This window comes from Oncorhynchus mykiss, chromosome 8, assembly GCF_013265735.2.
Source record: "Oncorhynchus mykiss isolate Arlee chromosome 8, USDA_OmykA_1.1, whole genome shotgun sequence".
NCBI classification, from domain to species: domain Eukaryota; kingdom Metazoa; phylum Chordata; class Actinopteri; order Salmoniformes; family Salmonidae; genus Oncorhynchus; species Oncorhynchus mykiss.
In genome coordinates, this window is record NC_048572.1 from 53114086 (window position 1) to 53140887 (window position 26802).

Sequence of the window (26802 nt, forward strand, 5' to 3'; positions counted from 1 at the left end):
ACCACACAATGAGTAGTTATTTGGGATGCAAGGGGATTTTCACATCAACTACATTGAAGTCTAAACCACTGATCTCAAACACGCACAATATCGCTGCGTTAGTCTCAAGTAGTTTTCCTTTGAGTCCCGTGTGTGTGTGTGAAACAAAATGCCTGCTACACAGCTGCGATCAGCTGTTGAGATCTTCTGTGTGAAATAGGACATGCCCTGGTGTACGGTGATTTCACTGTGTGCGTGTGTGTGTGTGTGTGTGCGTGCGTGCGCTGCAGGGAAAGCCAGAGGGAGTTGGAGGAGAGGAACCACGAGGTGTTGGACATGGACACAGCATTGAAGGAGAGACAGGGGGAGCTCCAGCAGAGAGCACAGCTGGTACGTACACACAGACACACACACACACTAAACCGAGGCAACATTTCATGGCGTGCCATATGAGGTTTATTCCACTTGAATATGGTCATAGTCTTTAATGGGTGGAATGCGAAGAAATCCAGAGCTTCTCTCCATATGCGTGTCTCCCTCTTCCTCAGCTGGGCCAGTTGGACGTGGCCATCAGAGACCATAAGGTGGAGATGGACAAGAAGGTTCAGGCCCTACAGCAGACTCTGGCCCAGAGAGAGGGAGAGGTCAAAGACCGAGACAAGCGGGTAAAAGGCCCCATTACACACACACCACACACACACCTCTATTCTTCCATCTGTGTAATTCGGGGGTAATTTGTTTCCCCTGGAAAAGCATATTCCCGTTACAAGTACTCTCCGTTCTGCTATAGCGTTATAGCTGAAGTACTGTAGTTGACTATCGCCTCATGTTTTGCCTCCCCAGGTGGCGTTTTTGAGTGAGAGGTTAGACCTGCTAAAGGCACAACTACAAGGGAAGGAGGATTCCGAGAAGGTATGGTGGGATGAGGCGATGAATGGATCTGTTGATAGATGGAGGCTTAAGTTGAAGTACAGAAAGATGGGTAATACTTACGGTATCATTATTCTCATGGAGGGACAGATAGATGGTTGAACAGAGAAGTTAAATAAATACCACCGACAGCATTCAACTTAGAAGCTCTAGCAATTGGCAAGTTGTTTCTGGATCGATAACCTCATAATGGACTATCATGCATTGTTCAGTGTTCCCTTTCTGGGAACCTTTTTGAATGAACCACAGAATGAACCCTGGACAATCTTAATGTCTATTTGGAGTAATCCATAAAGTAAATGCTCTAAAAAAATCTATGGACTGACCGTCTAGGCTCCGTCTGATTTAACCTTTTGACCTTTTGCTCCAGGACTCTCTGGGGCAGGGCCAGAACCTGCGTGTGTGTCAGGAGGAGCTGCAGAGAACAACGCAAGAGCTGCGGGACACACAGACTCGCTGTGAGAGCCTGACCGAAGAGCTGGACAGCATCACTCAACATGCCAGGGAAAAGGTGAAACCTTCATTTGGTTGTCTGTAAATGCCCAATAAATCCATGTATTCTTGCTGTTTATCCATGATAACAAATTGTGGTATTTCTGTTCATTCTTCTATGGCCAGATGATGACCTTAACTGTGTTGTTGGGTCTCATATAGGAGGCGCAGGTGAGGAGTCTAGAGGAGAAGCTGTCTGCCAGGGAGGGCCGCTGGGTCCAGGGGGAAGCCAGACTGCAAGTCACCATCTCCTCCCTACAGCAGGAGCTGGAGCAGGAGAGGGAACAGCACAGCAAGGAGGTACAACGGGGCCCCAGGAACTGTGGATGTCTATGCAGCCTCTGTCCATCTCTGTCTGTTCATTTGGCTGTCTCTTTCTCTCTCACACGCACACTCCCATCTTCCTCTTTCTCCACTGTTCTTCCGTTTCTGTCGTCCTCTACTGCAGGGTTATTCTACGAGGTCCGAAGCCTGCTGTTTTTCTGTTCCCACCTGATAATTAGTATCACCCACCTGGTGTCTCATGTGAACAATGGGGGGGAGAGACGCAGTGGAACTGGCTTCGAGGTCCAGAGTTGAGTTTTTGAGGGCACTACTGTATATATCACCTCATCGATCTCTTCCCCAGTCCCTCTTTCACTTCTTTGTTTCTCGTAATTTCCCTAATCACCAGTCCTTTTACACATGCAATAACTGCTGAAGTTCCTACAGTACGCGCTTGTAACTTCGCTCTCCTCCTTCCGCCTTTCTCTGTTGCCCCTCCTCCAGCTCTACTCCCTGCAGCAGACGCGGGGCCAGCTCCTGAAGGTGTCGGAGCAGATGAGCTGCAGCCTGCGGAGCTCCCAGGAGCACCTGGCCTCCAGACTGCAGCAGAGCCAGCTGCAGCTAGAGCAGACCAGGGCCCAGGCGGCCCACCTACAGGCCCAGCTCCACGCCACCCAGACCAGCCTGCAGAGCGCCCGCGAGGCCCTGCTCATCAAGGTAGAGTACCGAAGGCCTGGGACTGGGCTAGTGAAAGTGAAAATGTGACGAAAAGTTAAACTTCTGTTGTTTTTTGTTTTTTTTTATTATTCGGAAATTACGCGTGAAAGTGCTTTTAATGTGACCTACGTTGTCACACACAGCTTTTTATCCGCAACAAGTCAGGTTGATGGAAACACCTCTGGTGGAAAAAATAAATCCTAGCTACTGAATGACTGACTCTTCTCATCCCTTCAGGAGTCCGAAGTCACCCGCCTACAGGCCAGAATTTCCAGTCTGGAGAGAGCTACAGAGCTCCACCACGCCACGTTCCACCTTCACCCAGAGATCATCCTGCCCTCATCCCCTCCGCCCCCTCACACACACCACCATTCTCCCCCACACACTCACTCATGCACCCACTCTCCACATAAACACACCTGCTCCTCCCCACCCACTCACACCCACTCCCCTCACAAACTCTCCCACCCTTCTCCACCACCCACTCACTCTCACACCCATTCCCCTTCACCCCCCCACATACAACACCACTCCCCTCCTCGCCCACCCCAAACCCACACTCCAGACTGGCCCGTGGAGGGCAGCAGTGTGGACTCCTCCCTTGATCTCCCTCAGAACCTGAAGGCCACGTTACGGGAAGCCCTGGGTCAGCACCTCCCCTGGGACACCTCCTTCATGTCCCCCACACCGTACCAGCCTGACCACAGCTGGCAGGGCCTCAGCCGACTGGAGGCCACCTCTGCCTCAGACCTCTCCTTCAACCCCCTCACCTACATGGTGGACAAAATGTTGGAGGAGAAGGAGGAGAGAGAGTCCCCCCTCAGGCAGGAGACCCAGGAGGAGATGGACATGAGCTCCCTGACGGGCATGCTGAGGTTTGTCAACCAGACGCTGGCCCTGCAGGAGGACCCGTCCCTCTGTGGCTCCGCGGGCCTCTGAGAGGCTGAGCACACCCTCACACTGCAGGTTAGCATGAGCAACTCTCTCTGGGGTACGAAGGATGAAACGAGGTGGTACACGTAGCTGTAGTTTTAGCATTGGCAATGTGTAATTGTGGTGATTTGATGAAATGGTTGGTGCTTGTTTAATGGCTTTTGTATAGGTAGATGAGAGCCGGCTGCCTCTCTTAACAAAAAAAAACGTTGTAAACAGACCGAAAACTGTGGCTCACCTTACACACTCTCACACACACACACACACACACACACAATGATCTCTCAAATAATGACACACCTGCTGTTAAAAGCGGTTCCTTTAATAATTAGGTCATAGGCCTGTATTCAAACATCCCCTCAATTAACTAACCAAACAGGATACAGAACCAATTAGGGAAGAGGTGCAATTGACGGAGTATCAAGTTATTCGGAACCCACGTGGTTCTCAGGTGCAGGCCTGGCGGTTTTGACTAACAGAAGTGACTTTTCGTAGCAGGTTAGGAGAATTAACGTGGCAGGTTCGGCAAATTGGTTAAGGTTAGAGAAAGGGTTAGCTAAAATGCTAAAATTGTCCTCAACGCGACTTGAACATATCTAGCAGGGGTCCAGGTGAGTCGCGGGACGACATTGATATTTTTTTTTTTTATTAAAAACATTTTCGGGATAGGAGTGTGAACTTAAAACGTCTAAAACTATGTAGCAAAGATAATGGACCTATACATGTTTCAATAATGGCCTACAATCTTTGAGAATTTACAATCAGCAAAATAAAAGCTAGACAATTTAGCCCCCATTTCATGTTGTAATGTTTTGAGCGTGAGAACGCCAGCCATGTCAAAATGCATGGCAATTTCCAAACCAATTTCCTACAATTCTATATTTTTTTCTTATTCTTTGATCTGTGTGTCTAAAAAAAACAAAAAAATTACCGCTCAACCCTTATGGTGGGTCGCGACTCACGACACCTCAATTGGTGGGTGACAAAGCAAAAATGTTTGGGAACCCCTGCCCTACGTTTCCAACAATGCAATTCTGTGCAATTGACATTGTAGCTATAGTATTAATTGCATGGAATGATGAATGGTTCAAATGAAAGGGATTCTGCATACAACTTGGTTTATCCAATAAATAAGCAATAAATACATTAACTAAACAATGTCCTTGTAGTGAAGAGCTCACCCCTTCGCAATAGTATAGTAATGCTGTTTTACGTTTAGGCTCTAATCAACAGAATTATTTTCTCCCACAATGGACACCTCTGTTATTTCACTAATCCATATCGGTCTTTCATTTTCAGGGGGACCTTTAAAGATGGTGGATGCTGATCTACGGGGGAACGTATAATAGTGGGACCCATTTAGACTTTTGAAGACTTAGTGTGTGGTTTTGTTTGTTTGTGTGTTTGTGAATGAAGCATCAGGCCACATGACTGTCTGGTAGGAATTGGTTTCATTACATTTCACTCCAGCTCAGGCTTGCCCTGTATATGGCTGCCAAGGTTCATGCTCTTTTACCTAGACACACGTTATGTATATACAGTGAGCTCCAAAAGTATTGGGATATTGATACATTTGTTGTTGTTTTGGCTCTGTACTCCAGCACTTTGGATTTAGAAACGATACAATGACTGTGAAGTTAGTGCAGACTGTCAGCTTTAATTTGAGGCTATTTTCATCCATATCAGGGGAACCGTGGAAAAATTTACTGCACTTTTTGTACATAGTCTCACCATTTTTGGGGACCAAATGTATTGGGACAAATTCACTTATGTGTATTGAAGTAGTCAAATGTTTAGTATTTGTTCCCATATTCCTAGCACGCAATGATTACATCTACTATGATTACGGATAGTCCTGAATGATTCGTGAATAATGATGAGTGAGAGACAGATGCACAAATATCATACCCCGAAGACATGCTAAGCTCTCACCATTACAATAACGGGAGGTTAGTAGTTTTTTTGGGCAGAGGGAGGTATGATATTTGTGCGTCTAACTTTCTCACTCGTCATTATTTACAATTCATTCAGGAATATCCGTAATCATGGTAGCATCCACATTAATGTACAAGTGTTTAGAAACATTTGATTTCTATTTACAATAAAAGTGACTCCAAAATGACAATACATTATTTACCATTAACTTCTATTGGGCACAAAATAATCTGAAACAAATCTGAAACCAACAGCAAATGCACTCAACAAGCTTGATGTAGTCAGTGCATGCAAGGAATATGGGACCAAATACTAAATGTTTAACTACTTTAATACACATATAAGTGAATTTGTCCCTATACTTTTGGTCCCCTAACACGGGGGGTCTATGTACAAAAAGTGCTCTAATTTCTAAACGGTTCACCCGATATGGGTGAAAATACCCTCATATTAAAGCTGACAGTCTGCCCTTTAACGTCATAGTCATTCTATAATTTCCAATCCAAAGTGCTGGAATACAGAGCCAAAACAACAACAAAAAATGTCACACTCCAAATACTTTTAGAGCTAACTGTATATCTTTTAAGTATAAATGTGTGTTATCTATTTTCAATCTGAATTCAATTAAATCATTTTTAGTAGAATACATTTTTGATATTTAAATATTACTTCTTGTGTGAAATGGGGCTCCTCGTTTTAGTTTAGCAAAATAAAATGCAAATTTTTTTTTAAACCTGAACTTCATTTTGATGCTTTTGGAACTTGCAAGGCCCAACGAAGAATTTGTGGTCTAGACGGTGGTCATGTTGGAACAAAATGACAGCCCGACTTGCTGCATTTGATTGGGCGCCCAGAGGGGATTTAATAAAAGTAAAAGTAAAAAAAAGTTGTGTAGAATTTGTATTTTTAGCATCCCAAACTCTTGTGGATAAGCCAATTGTCAAATGTTCAATACTCAAGTTAGAGTTGATGGAAAGTTCAAACTAGAGAAAAATAATATTTTCGCTAACAAGATTGTAAGCTACGTTATTGTGATTTTTCTGTGCTCAACACATGCCCACCAATTGAATACCAATGATATTCCTAGTTATTTCTTTACAAAGAGGGAAAAAGTAGATTTTACTGAATTAAAATTCCACTGATGATAGGGGACCTATGAAATGTATAATTGACATTTACAAGCCTAATGAAATGCAGCAGAGTAACATCAATGTCATGACAAGCCAAAAAGGAAACACAACCGATACCGCTACACGAAACACAATGCTTGGTGTACAAATGTGGGTTTGCTATTTGGACAGTCTGCCTTTGTGTCTGTGTGTTTTGTCTGCCTGTATGTGTTTGAACAGACTCCCCTCGCCCTTTCGGCCTGTGCCATTTGTTTCTGAAGGTTACTGGAAAAATGCCTCTTTTTTTCTCTGTGTGTGTGTGTGTGTGGGTGGGGGCCTAATGTTTGTTGACACTTCAGACAAAGACGGAACATGGACATCACCGTTAGCAACCAGCCTGCATGTCTTTCTCTGTGGGATAACAAAAACCTCTTCTCCAAAAGCAGCAGTGCTGGCCCTTTTTTTCCTACAATGTTAGTACTGTGACGCGTTTTAATTGGTGCTCTTGATCAGTGAATCTTTTTGTACTGAGCAGTTTTTGGGTGCGGATCTGTTTCTTCCAGCCACCACTAACAAGCTGTTTTAGTACTTGATTGTAGTGTAGATATGTGTGTCTCTCTCTCTCTCTCTGTCTCTTTTCCTCCCCTCTTCCGCTCTCACTGTCGTGGATTACTAAGGTGGAGGATCTGAGTGTGCAGCTCTCAGTAAAGAAAGATGTGGTCACATTTTGAAAATGTCTTGTGGTGCAGAAGCAACCTAATACGCATTTTTTTTACTATTCAAATTCCTAATTGTATACATAAACCCCTGTCTTCCGCTTCTAACTTCCCACTGTTGTCATTCTTTGTGTGTGTGTGTGTGTGTGTAGTAACGTTTTAAATTTGAGACATTTTGTAAGATGCTGACATTAGCTTGTGTAGCAATACATGTCGGTGAAAAAGGACCCTCTTGCAGTGAGCTCATAGATGGTTGAAAATGCTTGGGTAGAGTGGTTCGTGCAGGCCGGGGATGATTTGAGGTAGATGTGAAAGAGAGAAGTGTGGGTGGTTCCTGTGCCACACGCTCACTCACCACATCTGGTACCGGTTGTCCCGGTTACGACAGTGAAACTACAGCTCTACAAAAGAACATCTTCCGTTGTTGGCACCATTGTTTTATATGTGGCAAGGGTTTTGTGGCCTACTTAAAATGGAGGCATTCTAATGAGGGGAAAAAGAAACAAAATCGTACTGAACCGTTCAGTGATGAGCTCTCCGAACTCTGTAACGTTGACTATTTAAGGTGCCGTAGGGTTTTGACAGGGTGCCATTTGATCAAGCAGAACTCTGCAGATTTTGTTTTGACAATGACAAATTCTACACTGAAGAAGTTGGCGCCATCCCAAATTCAAACAGCTATTTATTTGGGACTTGGCAACAGCCAAATTATTACATGCTACTTAACCAGGCCGTGCCCCTTGGCTTTCAGCACAATGCTCAGCCACAGAGGAGGTGGGATAGTAAAGCCTATTCCAATAGAAAACCCTGCCTCGTTTTGAATGTCTCTTTTTTTATTTTATTTTTTTAAAGAGCGACTGCCCCTAGAAAGCAACTTTTCATTTTGAAAATGGCCTGTGGCATCGATATGAATCAGACATTTATTCTGGTGTCAACACTGACCACAAAGTGTCAATAGGATCATTTTGGCCATAAAGTTTAAAAAAAAATGGTATGTCATGGAATGAAGGGTAGCGTAACAGTTTCCATGGGTTGGGTTTGCCCACAGCTGGCAGCACTCAAGTAATTATCAATAGGATCATAATGCCCATATATTGTCATAGAGATAGAGGACTCGTCATGGATATTTAATCAATAAGGCCCGAGGAGCTGTGGTATATGGCCAATATACTACGTCTAAGGGCTGTTCTTAGGCAGGATGCAATTTGACATGAGAATGTGCTCGCCTCCCTGTAAAATTTAGACCGTGCATATACACATCTGCTGGTGGTGTTGTCTGCTACTGCAAGCTGGCAAGTAAGTATTTTGTGCAAATGGGGGATATGATGAAAAGCTGATTAATAACAAATAAAAGTCAAAACAGGACAACCATATAAACAAGTATGCAACCATTAGTGAGAGGAGCGAAAAGCTCATCTCTTTTTAGATTCTAAAATAATTTAGACAAAGGAATCTTTTTCCAGGTGGAGTTGTAATGCTCGTTCAGCGCGTGCACCGTTTTATGGCCGGTCTGAGTTATAACGAGGAACGTGGTATGACGTGCCTTTTTACGTCTCAATATTTTTGTATTGTGCGCGGACTTTTCAGAAATGGCGCATGCAGAAATGTTGTACGCAGTAGCGATTCTAGTTTGAATGGCTCCCTGGGCGCCCCTCCCAAAAGCACCATTCTGCACTAACTGTCATTTTTATTCAGACATTTGGAACAACACAAATAAATAATAATGTCATTTAAAACTATATCAATGTAAAAATATATACAAAAATAAGACTCATAAATATAAAAAAATAAGTACCAAAGACAAATAGAAACAAATTGGGTTTGGTGCTCGAGCATCAATACATTACCCATCCCGCAACACTGTCAACCAAGAGGCAAGACCAAACCCATTTCACTTTGGTGGTGTGCAGACTGGTTTTATATTATTCTTAACGATTTTGCACAAAACAGAAAAAAAATGCAACAACATGTCTGAAACTATATATTCACAGTATTATGAATGAATAATATAAAACCAGTCAGTTGACTTCCCAGCTAGCACATAATGTTCTGAGAACCATATGTTTCTTAGGTGGGAATATCAGTGCTTCAGCATAACGTTTCCTCATGGTTCTATATAAAGTAATGTTGTCAAATTGTTCAGAGAATATTAGGAACAATGTTCTTCTGTGGGAATTTCAGTACTTTAGCATAACGTTTCTACAGGTTTCCTAATGGTTCTATTTAAAGTAATGTTCTCAGAACATAAAGATACTTTTTCATAAAAACCACAAAACATTAGTAACATTCAAAGAACGTTTTAAGAATGTTAATTAAACATACATTCCGTTCTCAGCCTCAACAAAACTCTCCCTATCCTTTATCTTGTTAAGTGTGTTCAGGTGGGTTGGCCATGCTTACTAATTGTCCACACCTGATCTTATTAAGTGCCTGTTTCCTTTGAAATGGGATCTGTTTGAATAGACTAAAATGAACAGCTTTGTATGAGTTTAAAAAAAAAACATGGCATGCTATGTTTTCCATTCTGGGAACGTTAATAAAACCTCCCAGAAAAAAACTTTAATGGAACCATAGTAAAAACGTTCTTAGAACCTCCCAACAACCTAAAAATGTATGTTCCAAGAACAAGCAACGTTTTCACTTCCGTTCTCAGAACGTTTGAAAACATTCAGTTTTACTGCTCAGGAAACGTATGGCTTTAATCCCAGAACCAATGGGGAAATTAAAAACGTACGTTCCCACAAATTCCAAGGAACCAAATGTGCTAACTGGGTTAGGCTTATCTGACAATACGGCCCTTCGCTTGACTGTCTCCATCCCAATACCAGCACTGTTTAAAAAGAGACAGATTTCAGATTCCGGGAGGTTATCAGTCACTCCCACTCATTTGCAGAAGCATTACCTGATGTGCAATTACTTCATCATCCTCACCCTCACTTGAAATGGCAGTTGAACAATATAACCAGGGACTGTGCACAGTTATTGATATCACCCTATTCCCACAGCGCTCATAAAATCCAGACCCTCTCTTCTCAGTTCAACTATAACCAAAATCATACACTACTGGTCCAAAGGTTTAGAACACCTACTCATTCAAGGATTTTTCTTTATTTGTACTATTTTCTACATTGTAGGATAATAGTGAAGACAAACTATTAAATAACACATGGAATCATGTGGCAACCCAAAAAAGTGTTGACCAAATCCAAATATATTTTATATTTGAGATTCTTCAAATAGTCAACCTTTGCCTTGATGACAGCTTTGCACACTCTTGGCATTCTCTCAACCAGCTTCATAAGGTAGTCATCTGGAATGCATTTCAATGAACAAGTGCAGTCGCAAAAACCTTCAAGCGCTATGATGAAACTGTCTCTCATGAGGACCGCCATGGGCATGGAAGACCCAGAGTTACCTCTGCTGCAGAGGATAAGTTCATTAGTTACCAGCCTCAGAAATTGCAGCCCAAATAAATGCTTCAGAGTTCAAGTAACAGACACACCTCAACATCAACTGTTCAGAGGAGACTGTGTAAATCAGGCTGTCGTGGTCGAATTGCTGCAAAGAAACCACTACTAAAGGACACCAATAATAAGAAGAGACTTGCTTGGGCCAAGAAACATGAGCAATGGACATTAGACCGGTGGAAATTTGACCTTTGGTCTGGAGTCCAAATTGGAGATATTTGGTTCCCATCTTTGTGAGACGCTTTGTGGGTGAACGGATGATCTCTGCATGTGTAATTCCCAACATAAGCATGGAGGGGGAGGTGATATGGTGTGGGTGTGCTTTGCTGGTATCACTGTCTGTGATTTATTTTTAATTCAAGGCACACTTAACCAGCATGGCTACCACAGCATTCTGCAGCGATACGCCATCCCATCTGGTTTGGGCTTAGTGGGACTATCATTTGTTTTTCAACAGAACAATGACCCAACACACCTCCAGACTGTGTAAGGGCTATTTGACCAAGAAGGAGTATGATGGAGTACTACATCAGATGACCTGGCCTCCACAATCACCCGACCTCAACCCAATTGAGATGGTTTGGGATGAGTTGGACCGCAGAGTGAAGGAAAAGCAGCCAACAAGTGCTCCGCATATGTGGGAACTCCTTCAAGACTGTTGGAAAAGCATTCCAGGTGTAGCTGGTTGAGAGAATGCAAGAGTGTGCAACGCTGTTATCAAGGGAAAGGGTGGCTACTTTAAAAAATATATTTTGATTTGGTTACTATATGATTCCATATATTTTATTTCAGAGTTTTGACGAGGACAAAAGTGGACACTGAGAGCGTAACAACCAAACTGACAAACTGTTTAGATGCAATTAAGAGATGCAGTTGAACTTCCTAAAAACTGGATTGCACTAAAACAGAGCTTATTGGCTCCAAGAGTGCATGGAGCAAGATGAGCACATTCTTTCTTTCTCTAGATGATGACACCATCAAAGCTTCCCCCACTGCAGAAGCCTTGGTGTTTAGACTCTAGCCTCATTTGAAGCAGACATCTGCAACATCATGAGTGTTGTTTTCCCACCTGCGCAACATCAACTTGAATCGGGTCCTTCTTGTCCGTTGCGGCTGCTGAGAAGCTTGTGCATGCCCTGGTAACATCTCAGCTTGACTGCTGTAATGCACTGCTGACTGGCATCCCAGTAAGACGTATCTCAACTCCAGAGGATCCAGAATGCAACTGACAGGATGCTCACGAACCACACAAAAAAAACTCACATCGCCCATGTTTTATTCAACCTCCATTGGCTTTCTGTTCAATACAGGACCAAAAGTAAGATTCTGCTGCTCACCTTTAACCAATGGTGTAAAGTAACTAATTAAAAATACTAAAATAATAAGTACCACTTAAGTTGTTTTTTAGGGGGATCTGTAATTTACTTGAAATTTTTTAATTTTAAAAAAAAAAATTTTTTTTACAACTTTTACTCCACTACATTCTTAAGGAAAATACGTACTTTTTACTCCCATACATTTGCCCTGAAACCCAAAAGTACTCGTTAGATTTTGAATACCCAGGCAGGCCAGCAATATGGTCTAATTCCATACCTATCAATTTTAATGTATTATCTTCCCAGTTCTGTAAAGTACTTAAGTAAAAAATACTTTAAAGTACTACTGAAGTTTTTTTTTTGGGGGGGGGGTATCTGTACTTCACTTATTATATTTTTTTGACTACTTTTACTTCACTACATTCCTAAAGAAAATTATGTATTTTTTACTCCATACATTTTCCCTGACACCCAAAATAATTAGTTACATGTTGAATGCTTAGCATGATAGGAAAATATTCAAATTCACACACTTATCAAGAGAACATCTCTGGTCATCCCCACTTGCCTCTCATCTGGAAGATTCACTAAACACAGTGTTGGAGTGTGCCCCTGGCTATCTGTAAATACTTTTTTTTTAAACTAGAAAATGTGGCCGTATGCTTTGCTTAATATAAGGAATTTGAAATTACTTTTACTTTTCATACTTAAGTATATTTAAAACTAAATCATTTTAGACTTTTACTCAAGTTGTATTTCACTGGGTGACTTTTACTTGAGTCATTTTCTATTAAGGTATCTTTACTTTTATTCAACTATGACAATTGGGTACTTTTTCCACCACTATCTGTCTTCCCTACTGCCTCTGATCTGGCGGACTCACAAAACACAAACAATGCATTTGTAAATGATGTCTGAGTGCTGGCGTGTGCCCCTGGCCGTAAAATAAAAATGAAAAATTGTGCCGTCTGGTTTGCTTAATATAAGGGATTTGATATATAGTATTTAGTTTTATTTGTTACTTTTACTCAAGTACTGCAATTGAGCACTTTTTCCAGCCCTGCCTTTAAGGCCCTCAAGGGTGATCCACCTAAATACATATGCCAACTTCTGAAGATACACTGATCATCAGACTCAAACAACGTGGAAACACCAGCCACAAACCTTTTGCAGCATGGGTGACGGGGCCTTCTCACGTGGCCCCTTCGCTCCGGAATGCTCTACCTACACGCCAAGGAGGCAGCTTCAATTTCCTTGTTTAAAACACAATGAAATACCTACCTATTCAAGCTACAGGTAACAGCCAAAATAATGGAAACACTTGAGTAAATGAGGGATACAGACTATATTGACAGCAGGTGCTTCTATACGAGTGTTGTTCCTGAGTTCATTAAGAAAGGAACATCCCATAATACTTAGGGTCATGTATAAAAATGCTGGGCGGGCCGTTATTTTGGCTACCTGGCTATGCCCTGGGAAAACAGAAAGGAAAATGCCGCACACTGCTTCTCATGCTCCTCAGGTGATATTTATTTATAACAACGTTTTGACCCTTAGGTCTTCATCAGGCATCCATATCCCAGGTGGGGGTGGAAGGTCCTATATATAGGGGCAGTACTCGCTGACATCACTTCCTGAAATTTGTAATTCCCCTCCGGAACCTTGTCCAAGAACGTTTCCCTTTTCTCTGGAGGGTAATCAGATTTAAAACGCAATGTCTCTCACGTTTGGGAGTCTTTTAAAAGACCATATATGTGGGGGACATTTAAAAATGGGTTTCAATTGTGAGTCAATTTTTCCTGATAATCGTCCTTAAATGCCTTCCCCAATGGTGAGTGTTGGGTGAAGCATGATGGGACATGTTCTGCTTTTTCTTTGACTTTTGGTTGAAGGCTTTCCAACTGTGTTAGTCCTTCAGAATGATCATTGGCATGTTTTACCCAATTGTCTTTGTACCGCGTTTCCTTAAACCTTTGTGTGAGGTCCCTGGTCCGTTTCTGAGAAGAAGCATCGGACCTGCATATTCTTCTGATGCGGACTGAATTTACTTTTATTAAGTAGACGAAAGCTGTCACCTCTAAGGAGGGCATTCTTCTCCGTAGGTTTCCTATAGAAATCTATAGAGGGAGGTTTTGTCCCTAATATTCATCACATCAAGAAAAGTGATTTGTGATGGGTCATATTTAATGGTGAAATGAAGGGGTTCATTCATAGAGTTTAGAGAAGCATGGAATTCACTATACTCTGCCTGAGAATGTATTATTGGCAGACTTTCAGTAGAAGTAGAAGCTAGTTGACACATTGGCTATCTGTTTGCTTGCTGGAGGATCAAACTGAAGTGTGTGTGTGTGTGTGTGTGTGTGTGTGTGTGTGTGTGTGTGTGTGTGTGTGCGCGCGAATGCGCCTGCGCCTGCTCTGTGTTCCTTTAGTATTGTCGTTGACCCTCTATCTAAAATATCCTTATCATGGTCGTTTTGGACACTTCCACGGAGTGGTCTTTGGTTGAGGGGGCTACTTATCCGGTTGTGCTTGTGGTGAAGCCACATTGCTGTCTGAGCAGTCAAGGCCTGAAGAGAATGCAGAATATTCATTACTGTGTCATTTTACTAACCATGGTTCCAAGGCTTAAACCTCAGACAAATCAGCATTTTTACGCCTGGTTTTCAAGTTCATTGGGTTCGTTGGACTCGTCATAAAGTCCAATGTTCATTTTGAGTCGAAATCAATTTCAGGAGGCGTCAGCTACTTAACCAGCGCTACAAACAAGCACATGCTTCAGTACTTGTTTGTGAAGTGATGTGTAGTGACACGTTTATTAAGTGTGAGCGTATTTCGATCAGACCATATTATGGCAGACAGTGGGTGGCTTAGCGAGGCAAATCCCTAAAGCCAGGGTGGTGAGGGGGTTGCATTGTCCCTCAGGGTCTGTAATACTCTGTATCAACTCCCTGTCTGGGTCCCTTATTTTGACCAGAGTCCTATGGGCACTATGTAGGGACTCGGGTGCCTTTTGGGAACGGAAGTCCTATCAATGTGTGGCACACTACATTCCGGTCAGCCAGGCGACTGCCACCCAGTCCTGCAGTGACATCACTTTCCCCTCGTGCTTCAAAGACAGTGAGCTTTCTCTGTGACAGCTCCGCAGCCATCACTGTCATAGTGAGGCTATCGTGAGAGACAAAAGTACTTCCTCTTCTAATCGGATATCAAACACAAAGACAGTAGCACAGATGTTTCCCCTATTGCTGGTTGCTGTGTAGATACATGTTTTGGGTTGTTTTGGGACATTCGCTTCCTGTGGTTTCACTGAAACGGGTCGAATTTGCATATGTACCCATTATCAGTCTATCAAACCTCTGTACAGCATATCTCTTATCACCAGCATGTGGGTTATGTTGAATTGGACACAGACTTTCTGAATAGGAATGCAATTCACTGGTCCTGAAATGACCATGGTAAAAGCTGATGCAGACTATTTTGCGGAATGTTCCAGTCATTATTAAATCAACTGGTCCAATTTTAAAAAAAAATAAATTAAAAAAAAACTTCAGAGGGAGTTTCTACCAGACAGACTGCAATCACTGCAGATCAGGAGGGAGTCTTTAAGAACAGCCAGTTCTCAGAAAGTTAAATTGAATTTGGAGCTAAGTTTGGTGAGTCATCCTTTCACTGTGAAGCCTTCAGCTCTTTGAGTTTTTGGTATCTTCAGAGGCCATTCTGAGAGGATTGTCTTTTGGTTGAGCCAGGGAACTGAAAATCTCTTACTGGCGTTGACCAGCTACTTTCCCATAGCATCTGTTTTAGTTTACCATGCCTTTGTGTGGGTTTGCTCCTCCTGTGGGTTGTATACCCTCATTCACAGGAACACATGCTATATAGCACTTCACAACCAGTGCAAGGCACATATCTCTCCTATTACTCACTTCTAGTGTGAACGTTGGGAATCTTAGTGTGTAAACATCTCTTCACACACACAAAAAAAGGAGCTATCTAGAACCTTTAAGGGTTCTTCGGCTGTCCCCAATAGAACCCTTTGAATAACCCTTTTTGGTTCCAGGCAGAATCCTTTTGGGTTCCACGTATAGCCCTTTATACAGAGGGAGAGAGAGAGAGAGGGTCAGTGGGTGTGAGCTGGTAACATACTTTTAGGCTTGATTTGGGGGAATGGTTTCTGTGTGTTTGTTTGACTAACTGAACTGGTTACTGTGTGTGTGTGTGTGTGTGTGGGGGGGGGGGGTAGGGGGGGGGGGGGGGGGGGCGTTGGATTATAGGTAGTGGGTTATAGGCTATTGGGTTATAGGCTACCCAAAGTCATAATCTGTATGCTACCTCTAGTGGGAAGGGAAGTCCCTCAAACACAGCCTAAATATTACCCCAGTCCAGGAAGCAGCTCATGATGTCAATTTCCTTTATCTCAAAATAAGATTTAGTTGGTCTATACTGTTTCAGTTGGCTCTGACCAAAGAGCTGCAAGTCACTCAAGTCGAAAAGTTACAGAAGGAGAATTACATGCTTGTTTCTGACCTTGACCATTTACTGGCTGCACAGCCTCCTTCCTTGTGTGTGTGTGTGTGTGCGTGCGTGCGTGTCTGTGTGTGTCTGTGTGTGTGTGTGTGTGTGGGGGGGGGGGGGGGGGGGGGGGGGGGGGGGGGGTCAGTAGGGTGCTCCCATAAACGGCTAAACCCTCCCACAAGCAATTAACAAGGCTCTTTGCCTCTGGAAGAGAAGTCGCATACGCGTCCACATCTGCTCGCTCAACACACATTCTCGTACCCTCCGTTTTACATCTGTCAAGCGGTGAGTTACTTTTTATATTAATTAATGCATTTTTAATTATAATTTGGTTGACTTTTATTCGTTGTTGCCTGACCTCTTGTTTGAACCTGCAAAGGTCCATATGGAAACTGTATAACGCATAGATTTATATCGAGTTTTGTCAAAATTCTCGTGCGCAATATATGTTGTAGGCCTGTTGAAGTTTGGCCTTCATTCTTCAACAGTTTTGCGCAAAGTTTCACATGAATCCATATGTGAGACTGATCGTGCTTTCGCTCTATTCCTCTCTTGTAGCCTAAATTTGAACCGAAATCGACTGAAACATGATCTCTTCAACTGCTTATTGCTTTTTGTAGTTGTCTAAAAGCCAAACTAATGCCTTTATTTTACCAGTTGTGTAAATCGGTCAGTCATAGTGAAAGAGAGTCGTGCACGGACAACTTGTTACTAGGCTTGATATAATTTCCAGGCATAGGCTGCGTCAGTTATACAACACATTCCCTGGAAGAGAAAATTGTCATCATTGAGTTGTGTGTGGGTGTGGGTGTGTGTGCGTGTGTCTCAGATTCTCGGTCTGTGTCTGTGTGAGAGAGAAATGTATTTTAATATTTGGTCATGCACAGTGACAACCAAATTTATGTTCAGTAGATAGTTATCATATCTCACCTAACACATTTGCATTATCCCTTGGTGTTGTTGATTTGAGTGCAAAGATAGTTTCTCGTCTATCTCGTCCGAGCAGAACCAGACAGCCAGTTCATTCATACACAGGCAAGCACAGATAGCTGAGGTTACTGGTAGAGGAGCGCACTATTTCTACAGTGTCACATGTTTCATGGTTTTACATGTTTATAACCTAAATCTCAGTCTTTAAAACTGAAACAATAAGCATTAATATTTGCCAATACGTGTTCTCATCTTAAACACAGGTGTTGAGAATGCAAGATTAAAAATGATATGCAGATTTTTTGAGTCAGTTTCCAACCAGGAGAACAGGAGAAGTGATCTTTCACGTTCACTATAAAGGCATGCTGGGAAATATGCAAATATACAGGGTTTTTACATCATACAGTGTTCAAACAACACCCCCAGTGTTTAGTGTTTAAAATCCTAATGCCTTGTACTGTGTTCATGTGATTAAAAAGTCACACAGCAAATAAATATGTTCTGGTGTTTACAATCTAAACACTGTGACAGGCTTTCATTTAAATTTACAATACCTTCCCAGTGTTACAGAAAAGTGTTTAATTATGTGTTCAGATCCTAAACACTTGGTTTTACAGTGTAATGATGTGTAATGATTGGTTTTACAGTTATCATACAATAACATCGCTGATGTGAAATGCATCAGTCAAAGTAGTGGTTTCATAATTATCTTTGCTTCTATTTTCAGTTTAATCTGAACCATTTTCTTTATGTTCGTATTCTTATATTGTATTAATTCTTATTGTCGTTGCATTGTCGAGAAGGAACCTGTAAGTAAGCATTTTGTTGGACAGTGAATACCATGTGTATCCCGTAGCATACATAACCCAAATAAAAACATGTAATTTTAAACTTAAATTAGTCTCCCTCATCGTCCTTGTGTCATTTAAATGTAAAGAAAGCATACTGAAGCCAGGTTTATGTCACCATAATCTTGTCCTGTGCGCCTGTGATACCAATCTAATTTCTTTGTAGTAGGCCACCACTACTTTCAGAGGAAGTAGCACATTTTCACATATAGAGTTGTGTTAATGCTTTCGGTATCTAGGGCTTCAAATATAATCGCTTCTCAAAAAATGATCAACTAGGTGGTCAAGATAACATGGGTATTTATAACCTCAGTAATGACCGTTGTTAGTTGACTACTACAACCCTAGACTAACAAACCCTACCTGAGGTCCTGTTGAGATAGGCGATAACTTTTGTTCCCTAAACAACATTTATGACAGGTCTGCCTCTCTCTCACTCCTCTCTCTCTCTCGCTCTCTCGCTCTCTCTTTTTCTCTCATTCTCTGTCCATTTCTCTTTAAAATCCTGTCTTTTTCATTTAAAAGATGGCATATGCAGTCAAATTACAACAGACAATGCAACGATGAAAACAGTGACGGTAAAGGTTAGAAATGAGAAACTGTCACCATTTTTGAGGAACATTGAGATACGATCATGTTCTCTCTTCCTCTCAGAGCCATCATGGTGTCCCACAAGGAATTTGTGGCCGCTGGGAAGGAGACAGGGCTGCAGGTGTGGCGTATTGAGAACATGGACCTGAGGCCAGTCCCCAAGGCTCTACACGGCAACTTTTTCACAGGAGACGCGTACATCCTCCTCTACACCACCGCAGCCCCCTCCCACTACATACACATGTGGATGGGTAAGACACACACACACACACACACACACACACACACACACACACACACACACACACACACTACACCTACTAGGCTCTTAACAGCCATTTCTTTAGATGTTGAAGAAATGTCACTGACCCCCCCCAGCTCACATGCTTTGATAATACTCACATTCCTCAAAGTAACTACTGATCAGAGATGGACTGGACTTGAGAAAGCTATGTAGTGGAGGCTATGTAGTAGTGAAAGCTATGTAGTGGAGGACTTGCTTTCGTCCAGTCTTCTTAGGTCAATGGTTACTTTGAGAAAGAGAGGAGTTATTGGATCTGGGTCAACGGCAGACATGACACAGACAGACTAGTATGGACATATGGATCGGTTATAGATATTCCCACAGACAAATACAACAGAGGAGGCTGGTGGGGGGAGCTATAGGAGGATGGACTCATTGGAATGGTTGGAATGGAATCGATGGAACCGAGTCAAGCACGTTGTTTCCATGCGCTAGATGTGTTTGGGACCATTTCATTGATTCCATTCCAGACATTACAGTGAGCCCGTCCTCCTATAGCTCCTCCTACCAGCCTCCTCTGAAGTACACCCGTATGAATTTCAATAAGAGCGGAAGTCGTGTTCTTTCCCAATCATGAGTTACACGTAGAAAATGTGACTTTTTCAGAGTGTGTATGTGTGTAAACAGTAACACCCTTTAGCTGTGGTCAATTTAGATGTAGACACTTTGGTAAATCTATATATAGTAGGTATTGCTTGTGCAGAAAATGTTCCGTTTTCTCACACTTGGTTTGAAGTGAGGTGACCACATGAAAAAGCATTCCCAGCAACACACATCACTATGATGCTTTGGCAATGTTGTGTTGCGATAACAGTTATGTTGAAACTCTCCTTCCTTGTACTCGCACTCATGTGTGAAATGTATTTGTGTAAATCTATTTGCCCTCTTGCTTTCCTGTCTTGTCTATTAGCTTAATTCAATTGGCTAAAGATCTTTCGGGGCATGGTAGGCTACATACAAGTACACTTATCTTCAAAGAAAGCCCACATCAAATTAGAAAACTCTCTCTCCTCTCATTTCCTTGCTTCTCTCTCTCTCTGTCTCTCTTTCTCTCTCGCTGTCTTCCCTTCCCTCCATCTCTCCTCTGCTATAAACTTCTAGTTTGTCAGTTTGACTTCACAACAAGACAAACCAGAGTGAACCCAGTGTGCGTGCCGAGCCGCACATGGCATACCAGTTCCGGGTAGTCATTACCCACTCACAATAGACAGATGGGTCTGGACATGTTTATGTGGTACCTTACTAACAAGGCTTCATTTCTTTACTGTGGTGCTGACATTACAGATCTGACATTCTCTATCCCCTCTATCCCCCCGTTCGAGACCTGAGAGGGGTCAATGCAAAATGGCGAACATCTCCACCCACCACGGTTTAACCCCATGTTGGAGCCCTAGGGCCCAACCACAGCAACGTTTACCCGTAATAAAGGATTGACTGGACCTTGGTGGATCTGATCAAACCAGTTCTACTATAGGCATTTTCTTGTACTCATTATTTGTATGTAAACTTTGGCATGAAGTCTCATTCCGTTAGCTTGGAGCAATCTCTAAAGAATTGTCCAGAACCAAAACCGGCCGTCACCAGACTATACTCCGCGGTTCAAATGAGAACACTTTGAATAAATGCTTGGAAGCAAGTCTTTGGTCTGTGCATGATTTTAGCAATTTCTCTTGTCAATGATGTCTCACTTTCTCTCCTCTTCTCTTTCTTTTCTCCAGGTGATGAGTGTTCTCAGGATGAGAGCGGAGCGGCTGCCATCTTTGCCACGCAGCTGGATGACTTCCTGGGTGGAGGGCCGGTCCAGTTCAGAGAGGTCCAGAACAATGAGTCCATCACCTTCATGGGCTACTTCAAGTCTGGCATCAAGTACAAGGTCAGTCGCTTTCAACTAACAATCAGACAGATATGAGTTGGGAGAGCAACTATTTTCCAATGTATGGTCCACTAATGACATTTTGAATGAGAGCAGTTATTTGAATGAGAGCAGTCATTTGAATGAGAGCAGTCATTTGAATGAGAGCAGTCATTTGAATGAGAGCAGTCATTTGAATGAGAGCAGACATTTGAATGATATTAGTCATTTTGAATGAGAGCAGACATTTGGAATGAGAGCAGTCATTTTGAATGAGAGCAGTCATTTTGAATGAGAGCAGTCATTTTGAATGAGAGCAGACATTTTGAATGAGAGCAGACATTTGGAATGAGAGCAGACATTTTGAATTAGAGCAGTCATTTTGCATGAGAGCAGACATTTGGAATGAGAGCAGACATTTTGAATGAGAGCAGTCATTTTGAATGAGAGCAGACATTTGGAATGAGAGCAGACATTTTAAATGAGAGCAGTCATTTTGAATGAGAGCAGTCATTTTGAATGAGAGCAGACATTTTGAATGAGAGCAGACATTTGGAATGAGAGCAGACATTTTGAATGAGAGCAGACATTTGGAATGAGAGCAGTCATTTGAATGATATTAGTCATTTTGAATGAGAGCAGTCATTTTGAATGAGAGCAGTCATTTTGATTGAGAGCAGTCATTTTGAACGAGAGCAGACATTTTGAATGAGAGCAGACATTTTGCATGAGAGCAGTCATTTTGCATGAGAGCAGTCATTTTGAATGAGAGCAGACATTTTGAATGAGAGCAGACATTTTGAATGAGAGCAGACATTTTGAATGAGAGCAGACATTTTGAATGAGAGCAGACGTTTTGAATGAGAGCAGTCAGTTGATGATAAGGAAGTGGTTTTTTAGAAAGGTAAGGGTTAGGGCAAGAGGGGTTGGTCGTAGTGGCCTGTAATACAGTAACATCTCTGTTATAATACTACAACCATGGGGTTTGAGAGTTTTGCCCCTTGTTGTTCCTCTCACCATCTGTTTTATGTTTCCACAAAAGCCACAGTAAAGATCACAGTAATTGAACCATTTTTGTTTACCATTGGAAACTGGAAACTTCCTTCTATTTTAGAGTTGCACACTGTGTCCTTGAGGGAGAGAGAGAGCATAAGAGAGAGAGAGAAGCTAGGGCTGAATATCTGAGGTCTTTGTTACCCTGCAGTCATAAAACATTCCTTCCTGCTGCATCTATGCCATGGAAAGTTCTCTGTTTTTCTCAGGAGAACCTCTCTTCCTCAGACTGGATCTGTTTCTCATTTTGGGAATTTCATTAATAGCCACATGACAACAAGCTTTGAATTCCCTTAAGAGGAAAAGAAAAAACAATAATTATCAATGGTGGAAACCTAAAATGATTTGAGTTAAATTGTAGTTTGGACAGTCATATCTATGATTTGCAAACGGAAATCTGTCTTTATATTCATATCTGGCAAAGTCTGTGTCTAAAAACGACAAATTAATGCTCTTGAAAGTGCATTGCAGCCTGAGGGGAGGAACCTTCACTCCTCTCTCCCAATGTGCTTTGAGAGGTAGGTGAGGAATGGGGGAAATAAGGGAAGGACCTCTGACCTTCTCATCCAATGGGTTTTGAGAAGGAGTGCGGATGCGACTAATGAAGAAAATGCAATTGAGATTCAACTATTAAAGCCCCCAAGCAGTCTTTGTAAAACTTTTTTTTTATCATCGCTGCATGTCTAATAAATCACTGTGTGTGTTTATTTAATGAAAATAACTTTCCCTGAGCGGATAAGAGGCAATCCGTCATTTTGATATCGACATTAATGAGCGAACTAGGACGGACGCTAGTCAATATAACTATTTGTTCAGCACTTTTGAAATGTACAGCGATAGAATTCAGAACATGGGCCGTTCTTACAGTGTTCTCCCTGTACACCAAGTCTGAATCATAGGATAAATAAAGGGGGCATATAAGCAAACAATGAAAGCTCTTACAATATTCTATGATTACATTTCTCAAAAACATGTGCACCACCAAGTCAGAACAGTAGGCGATATTAAGAGGGGAAAATAGACCAAATTATTAGGGTGAGGCAAATGGGCTACTAACAGCTTACTACACAACATACACTTAGTATTACTTTCTTAGCTACAGACATATCTCCCTGGCATATTACATCATTCATGCAACAGCATACAATACATTTTTGGACTCACCTTGTTGTGCTGTGCTCACAGGAAGGTAGCGGTTGAACAGGAAGGTAGTGTGGCGGTGCTTCGTGGGCAAATTTAGTCATCAAACTTTGTCATCAAAGTCTGGCATTTTCTGGATTTATGGTGCTTTCAAGACAACTGGGATCTCTGGAAAAAATCAGTGATCTTCAGATCATAGCTCTAGAAAGAGGCCTGAGTTCCTCATTTACAATTCCCGATTCCGTATTTTCCCATTAGTAGCTTGTTTTCCCGAGTTCCCAGTTGTCTTGAACTCACAGATTCCTTCCAAACCACTCATTGTTGAATTTGCGATTTCCAACTTGTTGTGTAATGTTTATGTCCAATGGCCGATGAGCACCGATACGTTTTATCTATAATATCTCGTCATTATTTCTCTTCATATGACAAGGATTAAAAAGGATTTGCCAGTAGATTGTCAACTTGATTCGTGATGATAATGATGACTGCTAGCTAAGATTTGGAAAGTATGATGTTGACAGTCCAATCAAAGCTACTGTAGATATAACGCGATTTGACGTCATTTTATCTGTGGCCAATGACCTTGAGCCTTCTTGGATGGGCGCTTCTAATGTAACTCTATGGCATCACCCAAGGGGCTAGAATTTTATAAGTCCACCCTTAGACTTGGAGGTGACATAGTGTCCCCGTGAATGAGGGTTTTCTAATGATCAATTTAAAATGATTTAAATCAATTTAAAATGATTTAAAATGATTAACTTGGATTAGCTAACACAACGTGCCATTTGAACACAGGAGTGATGGTTGCTGATAATGGGCCTCTGTACGCCTACGTAGATATTCCAGCTACAATAGTCATTTACAACATTAACAATATCTACGCTGTATTTCTGATCAATTTGATGCTATTTTAATGGACAAAAAAATGTGCTTTTCTTTCAAAAACAAGGACATTTTTAAGTGACCCCAAACTTTTGAATGGTAGTGTTTTTTTTTGTGTGACATTGTTTGCAAACTGAAATGTGACATGTATTAATGCCAAAAGAAGATGCAAAACAGGCTCCGCCCCCCCAGGCAAGACCAATAAAAAAACGTGTGGCTCAAAACAGGCACGCCCCCCCCAGGCAAGACCAATAAAAAAACATGTGGCTCAAAACAGGCTCCGCTCCACTTGCCCTCCTGAATGACTGGTCTCCACTGACACCAGCTGTATATCACTTGATTCTCATTCAGAAAATCCTTTCCTGAAATGGCTGATGTTGCACGGTAATTGCCCCACATAACTAAAGAGCTAGACATCAAATGTGCATCAAACAACTGTTATGCGTAACAATTAAAGAACCCCTTTGATGACAGGATTGATTTTTGTTTGATTCATCTGGTTAAAGTTACAATATTCTTTCTGTTGGAGGCATTTGATTTTGCAATGCATACATTGTTTGTGATATGTGTTCCCATGAAAACTGTTTTCACACCGTGACATAGGGATATACTTCCGAGATCGCCATACAAGAAGGAGTCCAACAGCAATATCATGGATTTTGTCATTCGATGTGTAATTCAATTGTTAAATGCTTAGTATATGATATAATGACAAACAGCAGTATGATAAATGTAAGGAAAGAAAGGTGGTGTTTAAACATAGGTTTTGATTCAACTCGTGAATTATATTGAATGAATCTATGTCACCTCTTTATATCTTAATGTATTCACATGAGAAAAAAAAGGCAAATGATTACTAATGACTTTCTAACAGCTCCAAACAGTTGTCCACTACAAGAAACACTCACTGGTACCCTAGTTTATCGAGAGACCCACCAGGAAAAAAAGACTCTGATCTCCTCTTCACCCTTTCACCTAATTTTACCCCTCCCATCACAGCAAGGGGGTGTGGCCTCAGGCTTCCAACACGTCGTGACCAATGACATGAGCGTGAAGCGCCTGTTGCACATCAAGGGGAGGCGGGCCATCCGAGCCACAGAGGTGGCCCTGTCCTGGGCTAGCTTCAACCAGGGAGACTGCTTTATCGTGGACCTGGGAAAGGTAACTCTCGTCTACGCAGTACAGCCTTGGTGAAATGTAGACCTGTGTATATACACTACCGATCAAAAGTTTTAGAACACCTACTCATTAAAAAGTTTTTTCTTTATTTTTACTATTGTAGAATAATAGCAAAGACATCAAAAATATGAAATAACACATATGGAATCATGTAGTACCAAAAAAAGTGTTAAACAAATCAAAATATATTTTATATTTGAGATTCTTTAAATAGCCAACCTTTGCCTTGATGTCAGCTTTGCACACTCTCGGCATTCTCTCAACCAGCTTCATGAGGTAGTCACCTGGAATGTATTTCAATTAACAGGTGTGCCTTCTTAAAAGTTAATTTGTGGAATTTCTTTCCTTCTTAATGTGTTTGAACAGTCAGTTGTGTTGTGACAAGGTAGGGGGTATAGAGAAGATAACCCTATTTGGTAAAAGACCAAGTCCATATTATGTCAAGAACAGCTCAAATAAGCAAAGAGAAACGACAGTCCATCATCTCTTTAAGACATGAAGGTCAGTCAATACAGAAAATGTCAAGAACTTTGAAAGTTTCTTCAAGTGCAGTCGCACAAATCATCAAGCGCTATGATGAAACTGGCTCTCATGAGGACCACCACAGGAATGGAAGACCCAGAGTTACCTCTGCTGCAGAGGATAAGTTCACTATAGTTACCAGCCTCATATAAATGAGCCCCAAATAAATGCTTCACAGAGTTCAAGTAACAGACACATCTCAACATCAACTCTTCAGAGGAGAAGAGGGATATTTTACCAAGAAGGAGTGTGATGGGGTGCCTTATCAGATGAAATGGCCTCCTCAATCCCCCGACCTCAACCAAATTGAGATACAGTGCCTTGCGAAAGTATTCGGCCCCCTTGAACTTTGCGACCTTTTGCCACATTACAGGCTTCAAACATAAAGATATAAAACTGTATTTTTTTGTGAAGAATCAACAACAAGTGGGACACAATCATGAAGTGGAACGACATTTATTGGATATTTCAAACTTTTTTAACAAATCAAAAACTGAAAAATTGGGCGTGCAAAATTATTCAGCCCCCTTAAGTTAATACTTTGTAGCGCCACCTTTTGCTGCGATTACAGCTGCAAGTCGCTTGGGGTATGTCTCTATCAGTTTTGCACATCGAGAGACTGAATTTTTTTCCCATTCCTACTTGCAAAACAGCTCGAGCTCAGTGAGGTTGGATGGAGAGCATTTGTGAACAGCAGTTTTCAGTTCTTTCCACAGATTCTCGATTGGATTCAGGTCTGGACTTTGACTTGGCCATTCTAACACCTGGATATGTTTATTTTTGAACCATTCCATTGTAGATTTTGCTTTATGTTTTGGATCATTGTCTTGTTGGAAGACAAATCTCCGTCCCAGTCTCAGGTCTTTTGCAGACTCCATCAGGTTTTCTTCCAGAATGGTCCTGTATTTGGCTCCATCCATCTTCCCATCAATTTTAACCATCTTCCCTGTCCCTGCTGAAGAAAAGCAGGCCCAAACCATGATGCTGCCACCACCATGTTTGACAGTGGGGATGGTGTGTTCAGCTGTGTTGCTTTTACGCCAAACATAACGTTTTGCATTGTTGCCAAAAAGTTCCATTTTGGTTTCATCTGACCAGAGCACCTTCTTCCACATGTTTGGTGTGTCTCCC

The 26802-nt window shown here is 41.8% G+C and overlaps 2 protein-coding genes across 5 annotated transcripts in view; both read left to right on the top strand.

The window, feature by feature from the left end:
• The window catches only part of ccdc18 (coiled-coil domain containing 18), a 32556-nt gene extending 25373 nt beyond the window's left edge, over positions 1-7183 (top strand). For 2 of the 3 annotated variants that reach the window (XM_021612918.2, XM_021612919.2), the window contains exons 20-27: positions 270-369; positions 528-644; positions 823-891; positions 1280-1420; positions 1564-1701; positions 2170-2382; positions 2620-3348; positions 4615-7183. In XM_021612918.2, the coding sequence (XP_021468593.2) occupies positions 270-369; positions 528-644; positions 823-891; positions 1280-1420; positions 1564-1701; positions 2170-2382; positions 2620-3321 (1480 nt within the window). In that variant the 3' untranslated portion in view covers positions 3322-3348; positions 4615-7183. The other variant, XM_021612920.2, reaches the window with a different exon arrangement.
• A 1039-nt stretch (positions 7184-8222) lies between these two features.
• scinlb (scinderin like b) overlaps positions 8223-26802 on the top strand; it is a 29834-nt gene continuing 11254 nt past the window's right edge. Inside the window, exons 1-4 of one of the 2 annotated variants that reach the window (XM_036985653.1) lie at positions 8223-8371; positions 18803-18990; positions 20762-20916; positions 24970-25131. In XM_036985653.1, coding sequence (XP_036841548.1) covers positions 18810-18990; positions 20762-20916; positions 24970-25131 — 498 coding nt within the window. In that variant the 5' untranslated portion in view covers positions 8223-8371; positions 18803-18809. Of the gene's footprint in view, positions 8372-16518; positions 16656-18802; positions 18991-20761; positions 20917-24969; positions 25132-26802 lie in introns of those variants that run through there. The other variant, XM_021612921.2, reaches the window with a different exon arrangement.